The sequence below is a fragment of the Trichomycterus rosablanca genome, chromosome 21 (genome assembly GCF_030014385.1).
Source record: "Trichomycterus rosablanca isolate fTriRos1 chromosome 21, fTriRos1.hap1, whole genome shotgun sequence".
Lineage (NCBI taxonomy): Eukaryota > Metazoa > Chordata > Actinopteri > Siluriformes > Trichomycteridae > Trichomycterus > Trichomycterus rosablanca.
In genome coordinates this window covers 7,135,102-7,152,496 of record NC_086008.1, presented here as the reverse complement: position 1 = coordinate 7,152,496, position 17,395 = coordinate 7,135,102, and the positions used below count along the sequence as shown (strand labels likewise).

At 37.9% G+C, this 17,395-nt stretch overlaps 1 protein-coding gene across 1 annotated transcript; it reads right to left on the bottom strand.

Annotated features, from left to right (window-relative positions):
• Nucleotides 1-846: 846 nt before the first annotated feature.
• On the bottom strand, nucleotides 847-15,340 carry ptgs1 (prostaglandin-endoperoxide synthase 1). The gene is made up of 11 exons (XM_063018304.1): nucleotides 15,334-15,340; nucleotides 15,170-15,259; nucleotides 13,832-13,948; nucleotides 12,377-12,517; nucleotides 8,890-9,033; nucleotides 8,599-8,780; nucleotides 8,117-8,200; nucleotides 7,416-7,662; nucleotides 6,533-6,819; nucleotides 2,320-2,467; nucleotides 847-2,125 (listed from the first exon to the last, which is right to left on the bottom strand). The coding sequence occupies exons 1-11, from the start codon at nucleotides 15,338-15,340 to the stop codon at nucleotides 1,773-1,775; spliced, it is 1,800 nt and encodes a 599-aa protein (XP_062874374.1). The 3' UTR covers nucleotides 847-1,772.
• Nucleotides 15,341-17,395: the final 2,055 nt, after the last annotated feature.

Here is a 17,395-nt window from a genome sequence, read left to right as displayed (position 1 = left end):
TTTGGTAAAATTCTAATTTAGCCCAATATTTAGTAGCTCTTCTCTGTTCTGTGTGTAGCCTGATACAGTGAGTTTCATATTGATACACGGTATAATGTGCATAGAATGCTTCTTATTCATTTTTAGTATAGTATTTTTAAACCTCTATTTTATTATTGTTATTTTTTTAATTATATCTACTCCTTAAAATTTTGGTTGGATGGGGCTTCCCACACATATTGTGACGAATATGCAAAAACAGAAAATCAGAAGAGGGCAAAATGTATTATTTTTGTAAGACTTGTAAGAGACTTTTTTGTGAAATTGTAATATTCTGTGACTAAATAAAGTTCTTACATTTATATGCTGTTTTTGATGGTTATGAACAAGCTTCTTGAACAACTCTGAATCCTTGATCACTTAACTTGTCAGAACCTGGTGAGCTCAATCAAATGACTTTTCAGTTCACACATTGTTTTGCCATTGCCAAGACTAAACATTTTAAAAATTAATTTATTTTTGACAATAAAACTGCTGTAATTCTGAGTAGTTCAGCTTTATTATGAAGAAATTACAGAAGATTTACCTTTCAGACTGCCAGATGGTCCCATTATTATTCCAAAGCATAAAATTCCTCTTCTCCAGGGTCCATACAGTGACTGTATGCTTTACAAAACTCTGATTCGATAACATTGTTTGTTCCAATTGTGCTGAAATCCCACAACAATGCCATAGTAAAGGTCATAAACATTTAAAATTAAAAGGATATTCTGAGGCTTGACTGAGCAGAACACGATTGTTTGATATCACTGTTTAAAAAGACGAACACTTTATTCATCATGTTGCTTGTCAATACTGGACATGGCTCTGAAAACTCAACCTCAGCAATGTTTACATTCACTCTTTTTCAAACCAAATGAATACTAAGAACCCCGAGTTCAAGAAATCAACTTCAAAAACAGCAAAGATCATTTCACGACTTAGCTTGTCCAAAAACATCATTGATTTGAACAGTATAGGTGTTTAAAAAGAACAATTAAGTAACATTCTGCTGCAATGGTGATCACAGCATTCCTCATTGTATAACAATCATACTGTCCTCTTTAATTCCTAAGTGGTTTTATTATATGACAGCACATTACATTAAACACTCAGTGACCAACTTATTAGGTACATCTACCTTGTACACATACTTACTGGCTATTTAATTATTAAAAACCTTTCGTAAAAAAGTCACTAACTAATACATACAAATTGTCACACACCTAATGTGTCCATTAATAACAAGATTTAAATAGTGGACTGTTTTTGACTGAAGTGTAGTGGGCCACTCAGTGACTAGTAAAATTATTTAGTAGTACAGAAGTGTTGTGGAGTAGCTAGTTACACTCTCTTTTCAAACTGTTGCCACAACCCAGGTGATTCACTAACGTCTTACAGTAATGCCATTTGATTTGAAATGTGTATGCCATAGTAAGCTTGATTATTACTACTAAGTACATTCATATGGTAAGTGTCCTATAAAACAGTCATTAGTGTATCTGTAAGGAAGTGTAACATGCCGGTCTTGTATATTTTACATTAAAAAGTCACCATTCAGCATTCTTCTTCATAAATAACTTGTAGGCACTGTATTACATAGGTCTAACAGATACTAATACAGTAGCTAATTTATTAAACAACAACATAAATGAATGGTCAGTCAACTATGTAAACACAAACTGGTGCAGCATTAAAATCAGCAACTTTTCATCATCTAATATTTTCATCAGATGGAGAGTTTTTCATGTTGCCTACAATTCAGAATGAGACCCACTGGATTTTTCCGGCTGATAGCCTGATGGAGGAACACGGAATGATACATACGGACACCACTTGGAATTGAGGCAGACCAGTGTTTTCAGGCTTGCCGACTTGACAATATTAAAGCCAGTCTGACCTCCAAAAGTGCTGGGCTTCCAGTACACTGGTGAACATATAGGGTTTCCCAAAAGACCTTTTAAAGAAAACGGTGCTCCCATTTCTACCATGCTCTGTCCAAATATGGCGCCAGGTCGGGTCTTCTCTAACAACAGTGCTGGATAGAACTCCAGAGCATCAATATCGCCATAGAGCTCTTCCAACTCACGAGCAATCTCCTTATCACCTGTAAAAGAAGGCATGACTAAGGCATGATCTCCAAGAAAGATGTGTTTACCATAAAAAAAGCAAAAAAAAAAAGCACTAGACATTTAACTGTGAGTGTACAACTATATTTTTTATCAGCCATATTATTTATTGTATATTATAAAGACAGGAATGTTGAGCGGCTAAGGTTACTTTTAAAACGTTTAAAAATACCTGTAAATTCAAGGAATGATGTGTATGGTTTTAGGTTAAATTTTTTTCGGTACTCATTAAAAGGCTGTAACCGAAGTTCTCTGGATTCTTTAATGACCCCTTCAGCCACTCTGGCCACTGTTGATGGTATATTACGACCACCTCCAATCTGGAAAGAAAAAAACATTTAGAGCTTTATCAGTGATATAATAACATACATTTATGACCATGTCTGTACAATTATGCTGCCCAATTAATATCTTAAACAGCTTCTTACTGAACATAATTCTGTCTCCAAATCTTTCCATCTCTCCACATATACTCACTGACCACTATATTAAGTTTACCTATTGTATACCTATCTTATAATACATTCTTTTGCCATTAAAAGCTACAACTGCCTTACATATTAATTTTTGGGTATACAATTACTGTATGACTGTAGCCAATATTTTGCTCTGTAAACCTCATCTAACAATATAAAGAGACTCCTTTAAAATTCCACTGACCAGAAATTATAAGGCAGACCATATTTAGGACCATTTATTACCACAATCTGGGTAATAAAGCTTAATGACTTAAAAATGTAAAAATGTCAAAAAGTATTTAGGTTACATTCTTTTTTACATTTTGTGTTGTAAATTTAATAGTGAGTAGATACACTCATTTCTACCCAATCTATACTAAATCATATATAATGACAAGGTGAAAACATATTCGTTTTTAAAAAAATTAATAAAAATCAAAAAGTTTTATTTAATCTCTTATTCACAAAATTCACAAAATTATTCAGACCCTTTGCTAAGGCACTCCAAACTGTGGTCAGGTGGATCCTTAAATCCTTGCTTAAATAATTGTAATAATGCATAATTACAGTGTATCACAAAAGTGAGTACACCCCTCACATTTCTGCAAATATTTTATTATATCTTTTCATGGGACAACACTATAGAAATAAAACTTGGATATAACTTAGAGTAGTCAGTGTACAACTTGTATAGCAGTGTAGATTTACTGTCTTCTAAAAATAACTCAACACACAGCCATTAATGTCTAAATGGCTGGCAACATAAGTGAGTACACCCCACAGTGAACATGTCCAAATTGTGCCCAAAGTGTCAATATTTTGTGTGACCACCATTATTATCCAGCACTGCCTTAACCCTCCTGGGCATGGAATTCACCAGAGCTGCACAGGTTGCTACTGGAATCCTCTTCCACTCCTCCATGATGACATCACGGAGCTGGTGGATGTTAGACACCTTGAACTCCTCCACCTTCCACTTGAGGATGCGCCACAGGTGCTCAATTGGGTTTAGTCCATCACCTTTACCTTCAGCTTCCTCAGCAAGGCAGTTGTCATCTTGGAGGCTGTGTTTGGGGTCGTTATCCTGTTGGAAAACTGCCATGAGGCCCAGTTTTCGAAGGGAGGGGATCATGCTCTGTTTCAGAATGTCACAGTACATGTTGGAATTCATGTTTCCCTCAATGAACTGCAGCTCCCCAGTGCCAGCAACACTCATGTAGCCCAAGACCATGATGCTACCACCACCATGCTTGACTGTAGGCAAGATACAGTTGTCTTGGTACTTCTCACCAGGGCGCCGCCACACATGCTGGACACCATCTGAGCCAAACAAGTTTATCTTGGTCTCGTCAGACCACAGGGCATCCCAGTAATCCATGTTCTTGGACTGCTTGTCTTCAGCAAACTGTTTGCGGGCTTTCTTGTGCGTCAGCTTCCTTCTGGGATGACGACCATGCAGACCGAGTTGATGCAGTGTGCGGCGTATGGTCTGAGCACTGACAGGCTGACCTCCCACGTCTTCAACCTCTGCAGCAATGCTGGCAGCACTCATGTGTCTATTTTTTAAAGCCAACCTCTGGATATGACGCCAAACACGTGGACTCAACTTCTTTGGTCGACCCTGGCGAAGCCTGTTCCGAGTGGAACCTGTCCTGGAAAACCGCTGTATGACCTTGGCCACCATGCTGTAGCTCAGTTTCAGGGTGTTAGCAATCTTCTTATAGCCCAGGCCATCTTTGTGGAGAGCAACAATTCTATTTCTCACATCCTCAGAGAGTTCTTTGCCATGAGGTGCCATGTTGAATATCCAGTGGCCAGTATGAGAGAATTGTACCCAAAACACCAAATTTAACAGCCCTGCTCCCCATTTACACCTGGGACCTTGACACATGACACCAGGGAGGGACAACGACACATTTGGGCACAATTTGGACATGTTCACTGACTCACTTATGTTGCCAGCTATTTAGACATTAATGGCTGTGTGTTGAGTTATTTTCAGAAGACAGTAAATCTACACTGCTATACAAGCTGTACACTGACTACTCTCTAAGTTATATCCAAGTTTCATGTCTATAGTGTTGTCCAATGAAAAGATATAATGAAATATTTGCAGAAATGTGAGGGGTGTACTCACTTTTGTGATACACTGTATATTATATAAAATAATGCACAATTACAATAATATATAATAATGCATTACAATTTGAATTAAATTGTAATGCAATTACTTTACTGTGAATTATTTTACTAGAAATAGAGTCACTGGTAAAACCATTAAAAAGTTTAAACATACCACACCACTGCTACAGTCATGAAATAGGTGCATCTGATTTTGAAGTCAATAACAATCGTACACAGGTTTGGTATTTTTTAGGGATGCATCAATACCATTTTTTCCCAACCGAGTACGAGTACAAGTACATGTATTTTTGTACTCGCCGATACCGATACCTATTTAAAATGATGCAATCTGGAGCATTATGGAATAGTATAGTTTTTAGTGTAAAATAGTGCAGTGGAACAGTTGCTTGGGTTGCCATCACTAATTGTAAAAAAAAAAAAACACTGCACAGACATCATTGAGAAAGCTTCTGACAAGCTAACGTAAACGTTCATCATTAATAAACGCACGTGATTAACGTTGTGCACATCATACATGCGATGCGATTCTGCTGATTGAAATATTTACTTTAAAAAGATAATACAGTCCGATCCCATCTGAGCCGATTCTATCAGCACATCCATTCGTGGGTTCACGGTAAATCGTAAACGACTCTGAGTCGGCTCTCGCTCTGTGGTAATAACCAGTATAATTAAGCCTGAGCTTTATCAGGTAAGCGAGTCACACAAAATGTTCTGTAGTAGTTGGTGTTTATTTACAACCGCAACATTCATTATAACAGTAAAAACGGAGAATTGACTGAGAAAAGAAACTTATGCTGCGCTTAAAATGAGTCGACTCCTGTATCGACACTGTGAACAGAGTATTGAACACAAACACGTCCTATAATACTTGTAATATAACAAACGCTTTTGTAACCGGTTATCTTCACTGTGAGCTCTATTTTGAAGGGTTTTTTTTGTCAAACGGAACTAAATAACATTAAACGTGCGTGTGAGCGTGGTCAGTGAGAATAATTCAATCTGTCTCCCATGGGTGAAAAATGAATTGCTTTAATTTTAGAAGTAAAAAAATCTCGTAATGTCGCGCCCCCCGGTCAGGCACTCGCGCCCCACAGGTTAAAAATCCCTGCGTTGCCGCTCAGGTGGCGCAGCAGTAAAAAGAAACGCGCTGCAACCAGGGCTGGATTCTGAGAGCGTGGTATCGAATCCAGCCTTGCTTTACCGGTTCGAAGCTGAGTGGCTATATGAGCAACGATTGGCCGGTTGCTCATGTGGGGGGTGGGACAAAGAACCGGATGTGGGTCTCTCTCTGTCAGAATGCGATTGCGTTCTCTGCCGGCTGATTGGAGGCGCTTACACAGAGATGGGAGAGGGTGCCCTTAGGGTGTGTCTCTCCGCATGCAACGCTAGGTGGCGCCAAACTCGTCAATGTGTGGGTGGCAAAGATGCATCTGGCTGCTGCTCGTGTTTCGGAGGGGATACGGGTTAGCTTCAATCACCTCCGTCAGGGCAAGGTTCGGCATAGACAGAGAGGAAGCACGATGCTAATTGAACAATTGGATGCACTAAAAGGGGAGAAAAAGGGGTAAAAATTTATATAAAAATAAAAATAAAAATCCCTGCGTTAACGCAGCAACGTGCACTAGGCACAAGGTATCGGATCTTTAGTATCGGAGCCTCGTTTGCGAGTACGAGTACGAGTTAATGAGCGCGGTATCGGGCTAATACCCGATACTAGTATCGGTACTCATACATCTCTAGTATTTTTTGTAAAAGGTATAAAACCCAGTCTGAACTCACCTGTCCTGCTGGCTGAACTGAGAAAGCCTGCACTAGTTTCTCCACTCCGTAGTGAGTGAGGATGGAGGTGTTGAACAAGAACTGAGAGTATGTGAACTCAGTTCCCTCGATCATGAAGCTGTCCGGCATAAGTGGGTGCCAGTGGTACAGCTGGTTAAACTCCACAGCGATGCGGTTCTGGTACTGGAACTGAGAACTAAAGAGTAAGGTGGGATCGAAGTTTAGCTTGAGAAGGTAGCCGCTCAGATGCTGCACATATTCTTCAATAACTATCCGAATGGTTTCACCTGGAAACAGGAGGCATGAAAAATTTAATTAACAAAGTGATTAAAAAATAGCATCAAATAAATAGCTATTTTTGTGTAGGCACAGGCATTATTATGGTTATAAAATCTTTGACAGGGTGCAAGTTATTTCAATTTATTTTTATCAAGCACTTTATCTTGGTCAGGGTCACTCTTGGTCACTCTTCGGGAAACACTGGGTGCAAGATGGAAATACCCTGGACAGGGTGTTAATCCCTCCCCCCAGTCAATCATGTCTGTATAGACACCTGGTTGGTCAATATCACTGCTTCCTCAAACCCAGATCTCAACGATGGGCTAGTATAAACCCCGACCCACCTGAGCACTGGGTGCAAGTTATGTTCCCCATTTCCCAGTGGCCTTTTTGAAGCCAGAAACATACCAGCCTGTAGTAAAATTGGGGAAATGGGTTTGATATCACTAAGTACCATATGTGTAACCATATATTACATAACTGGAAATGATATTCATAACAAACCAAGAACATACTGTATGTGTCACGCCATGATGTTATGCTTTTTTATGGTATTGTTTGCAACATAATTTTAAAAACAAAAACCAATTTTTATGCTCTTTACCTATAATAATCAGTCTGGCGGTCTGAAAGAGTTGCTCATCTTCCCAGATGGGGTGCTCTTTCTTAAGGATGTCACATACACGGTTATGCTCTCTTAACCACAAGGTGGCGTACATGCTTAAGCCTGGGAGAAGACCAAAGACCTCCTGGCCGATCGCCATTTGCTTTTCTGGGGGCACTGATGGAGGGTAGCTCATGTTCACATTGGTATCAGCCACTGTAGGTGGGTACATCTCCCCATTTATGATCTGTGCAAACATACAAGGCATAAACTGACAGCAGTAAAATATACAAATGATGAAACAGCTGACTGCTCTGTTTTACAAAGAGATTCATAATTTGAGACTAAAAATATTTCTCTCACACATTCCTAACTGACTTGCTGTACTTATGCAATATACAGATACACAACAGATTCTCTGCTAGTTCTTTTGATTTCTAGCTAGAGAGGGAAAGCACAAAACATTACACATGTATGATGAGGGAATCATTTTTTATTCCTCTTATCTCCTGAACTGTTTGTGTAAGGTTATGTAATTATTCATCTCCAGGGCTCTTAAGGAAATTCAGCTTTTTTCATACTACAAAAACCAGCAAGAGCTAAAGGTAAACTGGTAATAAGTGGAAAAAAGTTAAATGAAAGAATACCAGTAAGTATAAAAAATGATTGAAGAACTTTGTATTATTACACACAAATAGTACCTGGTACTTCAGCTTTCCACCTTCATGAAGTCTAAGATCCAGCTGCCGTGCAAGGTTATCACCATAGATATGTCCAGCATCTACCTATTTATAAAACCAGACATTGGAATGTGAGGAATGAATCATATTTTAACTGCCCTTAGGCTCCATGTATTATTGAATACAATTCAACACAACAGTACACAAAGATTCTTCTGTCAACTTTAATATTTCTATTTATTTAACGGCCTTTCCAAACATCAGATGGCTGAAATTGAGTTAACCGCCATCTTAAGATTATACGTCTAGGTAATCTAGGTAATCATGTATTCTCCCATCCATTTAACTGAACAGCCTCAACCTTTTTAGCTGTAGACTAACTTTGAGTACAGTTATCTGCATAATTTTAGCTAAAATTTACAAAAGCACTTAAATTGATACTATTTTAGTATCATTTTTAAATCCTATATCTCCCTTGACATTAATCTTTTGTAAGAACTCACCCCATGGCCAAGACCTTTAGTAAAGCCCAGTCCCATTCGATTGTGTGTCTTAAAGAACTGGTGCGTAAAGTGCTGAGCAAAAAAGCCAAACATTAAATTTGTTCCTTGTGGGTCTGGCCGAAACTTTCTCCGCAGCAAGAACTTCTCCACTATCAGTTTTGGGTCTGGAAGCTCCAATTTCCCTGTAGAGAGATGAAACCAATACAGCTGTGGAAATATGTTTCAAGCATGAAACATTCTGTTTTAAGGGAAATTGCAGTGGTGTCTGATCATTCAGACCTTAGGCCCTACCTTTGGTCCCCATAGGCGTTGGACAGTCCAGTGGCACTGGAGGCAAAATTCGGGTATAATAGGTAATATTGGAATACGATTCCCAGTTCAGGTAGTCATACTTGGAGTTGTAGGTGGGAGGACTGGGAATTAGGTTTGATCGCACTGTGGGATGGGAGAGAGGTTTAAGAAATTACAGAATTATTACATAAAAGTGCTGTTTATAAATCATTTACATCATGTATTTTTGTTAATATTCCATCACCATTGCTGTACGCCCTCCCCCAAGCTCTTTGATGGAAAATAAACTCCATAGTCTGTACTAATAAAATGCTACTTTAGCATTACAAAAAGAATAAAAATTGTACAGACTTGCAACTAAAATAATGAAAACATTTACCATATCAGTTAAGTAGTGTGCTGTATGTTCTGAGTAATTAATCTATGCTGTGATGGATTAACACAGGGAAGCATAGAAAAGTTTACACACCAGAAACTTGGCAGCAGCAGAGAGACGTGAGGAATCTGAATTCTCGCTTTGGAGTTTATGGAATACCATAGAAATAGGGGGCTCGCCCCTGCACTGCAGTAAACAGGTCGTAAAAAATTAGGTAAAATATAACAGAGCTGTCTAGCTATGTAAAAGCATGGGTGTCCTTGAAATTGGTGAGGCTTCTCATGGCAAATTGTGTGTGAGCAGAAAAAGAGACCCCTCCAACAACTTTATTAAAGGAAGTGCTGAAAGGCTCAGGGCACAGCCCGGGGAAATATGGGCAGGATGTTATGTCAAAGGAGGTCATTTCAGCTGCCACATAAAATGATTGAAATAACAATCTGCAGTGGGACACAGAGAACCAGAGCTCCTCTACCTTTAAATTATATGCAGTAATTATGCACAAACTGAACTACTGCAGATATTTAAAGTACTGTACAATCATTCTCATGTGTGAGAATCTTTTGTGCATTTGTGTGGTCCTCAGAAGGAAGAGCTAAACCTGTGCAGCTGGGTGTTAGAGTATTTGAAACACAGATGGGTTCAATGTTTAGGCTGAATTAGATTGTGAATATACCCGCTAAAAACTGCAAGCACAAGAAGTAGCCAACACCCTGCTATATCTCACTTCTCATTCTCTTCGTGTGATTTGACTACAGTGACGTTGCCAAGTAAAACAGTCCTGATACAGGTCACTTAGGTTTAGTGATTGTATTGTATTAAGAAAACACTGGGGATCCAGGGTTTGAATCTCAGTGGTGCAATCAACTGGTTGGGCGTCTGCATGGGCATGACTGGCCAATGTCTGGGGGAAAGGGGGGTGACTAAAACAGTCTCGGCATTGGGAGGTGCACTTGTCACAAATAAAAAAATACAAAATACAAAAAAGAGCAGTGAATTGTTCACTGTATTTTACAGGTATCTAGTTAAAAACAACACAAAGAGAAGAAATTTTATGTGAGCAAACCTCACATCACATGCTTCTTTATAAAAAACTGCAAGGATGTTATGAATTTCCCCATCTGCAGTCCCAAACAATCCTAAAAGATTTAGAGAAATCTCTGTGTATAAAGGGCAAGGCCAAAAACCAATATTAAATGCCTCAGACCTTCAATCCCTCAGATAGAGCTGAATTAAAAACCAATTTTTTTTACTCAACAGCAAGTATGGGGAAGAAATCACGTTTACAGCTTCAGCAATTTGCTGTCATAAGTTCCCAATTTATTACATAAAAGGAAAAGAAAACTAAATTTTACAATTAATGAAGAGAAATATTTCTTAGCAAATGTGAACATTATAATCGAGCAAATGGAAGATGTTTAGCTCTTGTGATAATAAGGTTAACTACAGCAGATTGTGTTTTTAGCAACAACTAACGCAACAATTTAGCAAGGGAGTGTACCATGTTTTTTTTTATCTGTGAGTAGTAAAGACTGTGATGGAGTAAAGTGCTGTTGTGGGCATGTTTATAATTTGACTAGCAACAGGAATGAGTTTTCTGATCCTTTATTCTTATTGTTATGATACAATAGCTTTGATCCCATTATTCCAACAATTCAGTTTCATTATGTACTTCAGATAGTTTCACCTTAAATGTAATAGTATAAACAATTACATATCAAATTAAGTAGAGGCAAATGTATTATTTACTATTTACACACATTCTAAATTAAAAACTTAATTCATTCAAGAGTTTTAATTTCCTCATAAATCCTTTTTTTGCAGTGTGTGAATGGGATCATGGTTCACATCAACATCCCAGATGTAGTAGCCCTTAAATAAACAGAACATACCAGATTCTGATACACAGAGTGAGTTAGTGAGGAGGAAGATGGTGACTTAATCCTGACCTGATACACACTTTGCAAATATTTATCTTGGACGTTGCACTGACGGCTGGACTGATGTCCATCAGCTGCAAAGGGTCTGTCCATACGGGATAAAGGATATTCAGTGCTTTTGTGTTGGTCACAGAAAAACAGTTAATTTTTACTATACTGTGAATCACAAATCTGACAACCATATGACTCAGATGTCCACGTTTGTTTAAATGTTATTAAATATGTCCACATTTGTATTGCATAGAATTACATTTATCCACACGGCTAAGCAACTCACACCATTGATATGATTGAGCTGTTGCAGCAACAGCATCAGGGGGTTTAAATTCACAACCTTCCACATAGCAGTTCAAAGCCTTAACCTCTCAGCTTCCACTGGCCCTTTATTCAGACTGATATGTGAAAGGTTGCACATACGGGTGTTTTCTTTCTCAAAACACAGCTGTGATTTTGTTATTCACGAATCAGTGAGTTTAAACTCTAATAACAAGCAGTATTATGTCCAGTGCTACCGTCTGATATTTTGTTTTATAGTATTTGTTTAAAAAAGGTTTAGTGTAATATGAAATACACACAAAAATAAATACGTTATATTAGACATTCATTACGTTTTATGTTTACTGCCCCTTTTAAGACATTCATTTGTAAAAGTTTGGACACCCCAAGCTGAATTTTATGGGTTGAAAATAAATTCTAAATGAAAATAAATACCTTCTTTACAGAAACGAAAATTAAATATGGCTGTCTGCAATTTTTTATGCACAGTTTCTATTTATTTGCCAACATTAACATGTTGAAAAACAAACAAAAAATATTAAATGTGCCATAATTAGTACATGTGACACATTTTGTTTAATCTTTCCCACAATATGTTAAATTAAGCAAATTTGCACAGGTTTGTTTTCTGCAAAGGATGTTGTACCCTAATTTCAAATCTACAAAACAGGGAATTTTACAAGAAGTGTTCAAGCTTTTAAAGTAGAAATAAAACAAGAACTTAAACTATTTAAGTTTTAAGTAATGCTGTTTTTGCTCCCTTTTTCTATGTGTTCATATTTGTCACACTTAATGGATTCCCCTCCTCAGGTAAAATTACAGATGAAGAATTACTTGCAGAACATGGAATGAAACTGTCTTTGTACCAGAAAGTGGAGTTGTCTAGTCCTTCACTGACCTGTGAGCACCTTTTGCATGAGGAAGTCTCTCAGGAAGGTGTTATTGATGATGTTCCATACCCACTGGAAGTGGGTCAGGATGTAGTGCACCACATTAGGATTTGGCCTCACCAGATTATAGACTCTGGACCAGAACTCAGCTACAAGGATGGCAGATAAAAAATGCAGTTATAAACTGCAGCTGTGTGCAGTATGTAGATCCGAACGTCCTTCTTATGACAAACATAAGCCTCACTAAAACAACTTACATGGTTAACTCATCTAAAATGCTTGTTGTTGGTGTATCATATCCACCTTCATCATTTGATGATTTTCTTTCTTTTTATATACAAACATGTTACACTAGTAATATTTGTCTACCACATCAGTGTCATCTCAAGCTAAACACAATTAAAATCCTTTAATCCAATCTCCCAAATTAAGACATCTTTATTAATTAATTAAAAACATTTTCATTTCTGCTTGACCTTATTCCAACACGCTTACTAGAACTAGAAAGTTGTATCATATAAGCCCTATTCTATCATCTCTGCACTGACGTCAATGAAATTCCTCACTGATTACAAAATACCCTTACAGTAACTCCACTAAGTATTACAACCCAGCACATTTACGTTACTCACAAAGTGAGGAGCTACTTCACGTTTCTAGAAATAAAAAAGTCTCAGCAGAAGAAAGAGGGTTCTCAAACATGCCCCCCAGCTTTGGAATAGTTTTCCACCTCTGGGGTTCAAATGCCCAACCTTCAAGTCCATGTTGAAAACACACTTATTTACTCAAGATTAGTTTTTCTAAACCAGGGTTACGGAACACCAGTTCAGTTCATAGAGATTTGCAGTGATCAAATATGCCTGGTTGCTCTTGTATGTTGCCAAGTTTGCTGTGCTGCCGGAGCTTTAATATATGGGCTTTTATCAGCTCCTGTTATCTGGAATTTAGATTTTCTCAAACCTGATCTAACAGGAATGATGTGGGGGAGGCTATATTGGATTTCAGGGAAAGCTATGTTCAATATGCCCACCTCCAATCCTATTCTTAATCTATCACAGTTTTGTTTTATCAACTTTTGGTCAATTTTAACAACTGCTTTATCCTGGTTAGGGTCGCGGGGGTCTGATTCCACACAGACTCAGTGGTGGTGGGCTAGCGTAATAGACTGCTGCACTACCCAAGTGCCTCAAGTTTTAGATATCTAATATAATTAATATACTGTCACTGACTGATTTCAGCAGTACTATCGACTGGTCGGGCATCTGCACAGACATGATTGGCTAGTGTCCGGGGGGAAGGCCAAAACAGTCTAGCCATTTGGAGGCTGCAGTCATTGGGTCAGTGGGCTCGTCCAGTGCAAAAACTTTACCAACCGTGTTTTGTCTAGTTTCAAACATGGAGAGATTCTGTAGGCATTACACATAACATAAATACAATCAAAAAATAGAAATGTATTTACTTACGAATAGTGCAGTTTTCTCCATAGTACCCCGTTCTAGTGCAGTCACATTCATATCTATCAAGTCCATATCTTATACAAATGCCCAGATTCTGACAGGGGTAGTAGCAACAAGGATTCACTGTAAAACAAACATTGAATTAATAAAAGACATAATTTTATAAATAATCATTTTAAAAACTGCATCCAGTCTCCAAGGTGCTCCATTTTAAATTAGGATGTACTGTGTATAGTCAAATATAAAAAATGCATATAAAAAACAACATTTACTGTACAATAACCCATACATCACACTTCCAGAATTTCCACTTTCACATAACGATATCAAACATGGTAAAGCCTGATATATAACACACATGGATTACTTCAGTTTTGTCAGTGTTTTACGGCTTCCTCTTTTTACTTCAATGATTGGCATAACCCTAAAATAGTATATATTCTGAAAGAAATGTGGTTGTATGGGAGATAAACACTCAAACACACTTGTAAGTAGTTCCTGTCATGCAGTCCCTGCTGGAATCCAAGACCTTGCCAATTCCTTCTAACGCCAAAACCCAATTACGCAAGAGTGATTTCGCTAAATTGTCTATATAAGATGTCATAAGAAAACGTACAGTCAATAAACCCTTCCATAACATCTCCTAACCGGAGGAAGCAGGGGTTATTCTTAATGTGTGTAAAAATTGCAATGTCCCATGTCTCAGAACCAACTTCTACTTTATACTTCATTTGAATAAAAAATTTCCTTCCTGTAAATAACAGTAATTTACATTTTAATATCATTAACATATTCTTGAAAACATATTAATATGTCTACATTTCAGCTCTTAAAAGTTTCCCACTGTTGTAGGAGTTCCTTCCACCCTGGAGGGCAATTTGCTTTGTGTTTTAATGAGATAAGAAGAGTTTAGGCAGACTGATTATGTGGACCTATCTCATTCAAGACCAGACATGCTTTAAAATTTCACATTCCAGCCCAGGGTTAAAGAGCCTAATAAGAATGAAGTCACAGTTTCTTTCTTTCTTTCTTTCTTTTCAGGAATGTGAGAATGGAACGTTAAATTGAAACGATCCTTATCCTGCTCACAGAGTTGCATGTGCAGAGTTGTTGAATTAAGTAACATCTGGACTCCCTGAAACATTGTTTGCTCTGGGAATTCTGCTGTGCAGATCAGATTCTGAACTGAACGCCAACAAAAAAAAACAAAAAAAAGATTTTTCTTCTGTCATCATTATGTAAACTGTATAAACCTAAATGAAAAGTTTTAAAGTAGGAGGTTTTGAACGTTATCTAAGTTTATGCAGTACATTAGAAGGTAAAGTGCTTTGTTAATCTGCTCACCACTGTTTGCTGGTAATGATTTTTTCTCTTCACTCATGCACAATGGCCATTCATGCATCAAAGTGCACCACAGCAGGAGAACACTGTACACTAATGGGCACAAAACACACCTGTTATTAAACACAATCCATACACACAAAAATATGAGTTAAAAGAAACCTTACCTTTCATATTAGAATAATACAAATAATATAATCCTAGGTGAAGTAAGGTCTGAGGCTCAGAAGTGCAGTGGATGCAGTCCAGGTTTTGAGGTTGTTCTCAGCTCTGAGTGCAGTTGGAGATGCACAGTTCACACACAGTAACAGGCGGCAGGTAAAAGAGAAAAGTTCCTGTACAGGCGAATATGAGCAGAATTTCCTCTAACACTTTCACTCTGCTTCAGTGCACAGCAGAAATGTACCAGTGCTGAAGAAGACCACAGACTCCCTGTTTCAAGAGACGTATCAGGTTACAAAGAGGTGTGTGCACCCGAAATTACACAACATTTAAACAGCGCCACCGTGCGCACGATTTCTGCCAATTATTTAGTTCGATTTACAGCAAGGCGTATCAAACTAACCCGTCTTAACATGGGTAAAAAAAGAATTAAACAAATAATACGTGCTTCCATTGGAGCAACTGATATATAACTTGCATCAGAAAACACATAGATTCTGGCAGATATGGCAGCTGTTGATGTCCTATCTTGAATGGTCTTAAACTGCTAATCTTATTCATCCATTCTATTATTTAGTAGTTGTTTTTGTTTTTTTTGCTGTGTCATGTATATTGGTAACTATTAGCCTGTATGTCCAAAGATAACAGTACTTGTGAACCTGACTTTATGTGCAAATAACCCCCCCCCCCCCCCCCCCCCCCTACTGATTGCAACAACAGTTTGGGGAAGGACCTTGTCTAATCCAGTATGACTGTGCTCTCTGTGCATAAAGCAAGTTCCAAAAAGACTTGGCTTGTAAAGTTTGATGTAGAGAAACTCTAGTGCCCTGAACAGAGCCCTGAAGCTAGATTAATTGTCATTTTAATTAAACAAGAAAATAAATATTTCATCAATGTCTATTTTTACTGCCCTATATTTAGCCTGATACTTGCCAGTGTTACTTAAAGTTAAATAAAGTTACACAATACAGTTTCTTAATTTGTGATTGAGTGTGCACTACTTGTTTTATCCACATGGTGGCACTAACAGTACATACAAAAGCCTGGATGTTTAATCTACCTTTCAAACAGAATTTTTCTATACAATGGACAGTATTTGAGTTCACAATAAGCATTAAGAACATAGCAGGTAATGTCAATGCCTCACAGCACTAGGGCACTGGGAACCTGGGTTCAAATCTCAGTCACTATCTCTACTCTAATTTGCTCCAGGCTGTCAGTAAGTGAATACTGTATGTGGGTGTGTGGTGTAACGCGATGGACTGGCACCCTGCTCAGGATGTATTCCTGTATTTCTGTTCTCTGCCCAGATGAATGAGCATTATGCGAAATATCTACTGAACAAGATTGCAGATTCATAACTAAGACCCTATAAAAGTTACATTCCCTCTACATTCCATCATACCTTTCCATTAAGCAGGATAGCTGATGACTGTGATTGTTAATGGCTGGGGGGTGTGGGGGAGGTATAAACACCTCCTGCAGTGTTAAGAGTCATACAGGGTACAATAGAAACTGGAATGAAGAACCGACCTTATAGAAATGTCAGATGATCAGCCCTCCTCCCAGACTGGACCAATTTCTCAGGGGTTTTGACTTTCTGTACTTTAGGGTTGCTCATTGTTCAGGTTTTCTCATGGCTGGTGCTTCTGTTGGGGCCATTTGTAATGTGTAGAACAGTCATGTGGTATCAAGTTCCTGTACCTGCTCTGTACCTGTGTAAATTTCACTAAGGGGATTCATGGCAAAACCGGCAGTGAACTAGACAGGTTCTACAGAACTGAATACATAACATTTACATTTATTATTAATGAATAATAAAATAGTTGTAGTTCTTCAAACAAAGTTTAATCTTGGATAAGGACAAAAATAATCATTTTATTTATTGAATGAAAATGGTTTCCCAAATAACTGGACCTGTGTAAAAATAAACTCGCCCTTAGTTACTCAAACAACCAATAAATTCTAATAATTACTTAGACTAGACACACCCAGTCCTGATTATTGCCTGTCTATTTGAATACCACAGTACATGCCACAGATCAATTTCTAAATGATTCTAAATGA

Excerpts from the sequence above, each read along its gene's own strand:
- ptgs1 (XM_063018304.1), bottom strand. Across the intron at positions 7,663-8,116 it reads GTGGAAAGCTGAAGTACCAG|ATCATAAATGGGGAGATGTA; the intron begins GTACTATTTGTG and ends ATGTTTGCACAG. Across the intron at positions 6,820-7,415 it reads CGCCAGACTGATTATTATAG|GTGAAACCATTCGGATAGTT; the intron begins GTAAAGAGCATA and ends TCCTGTTTCCAG.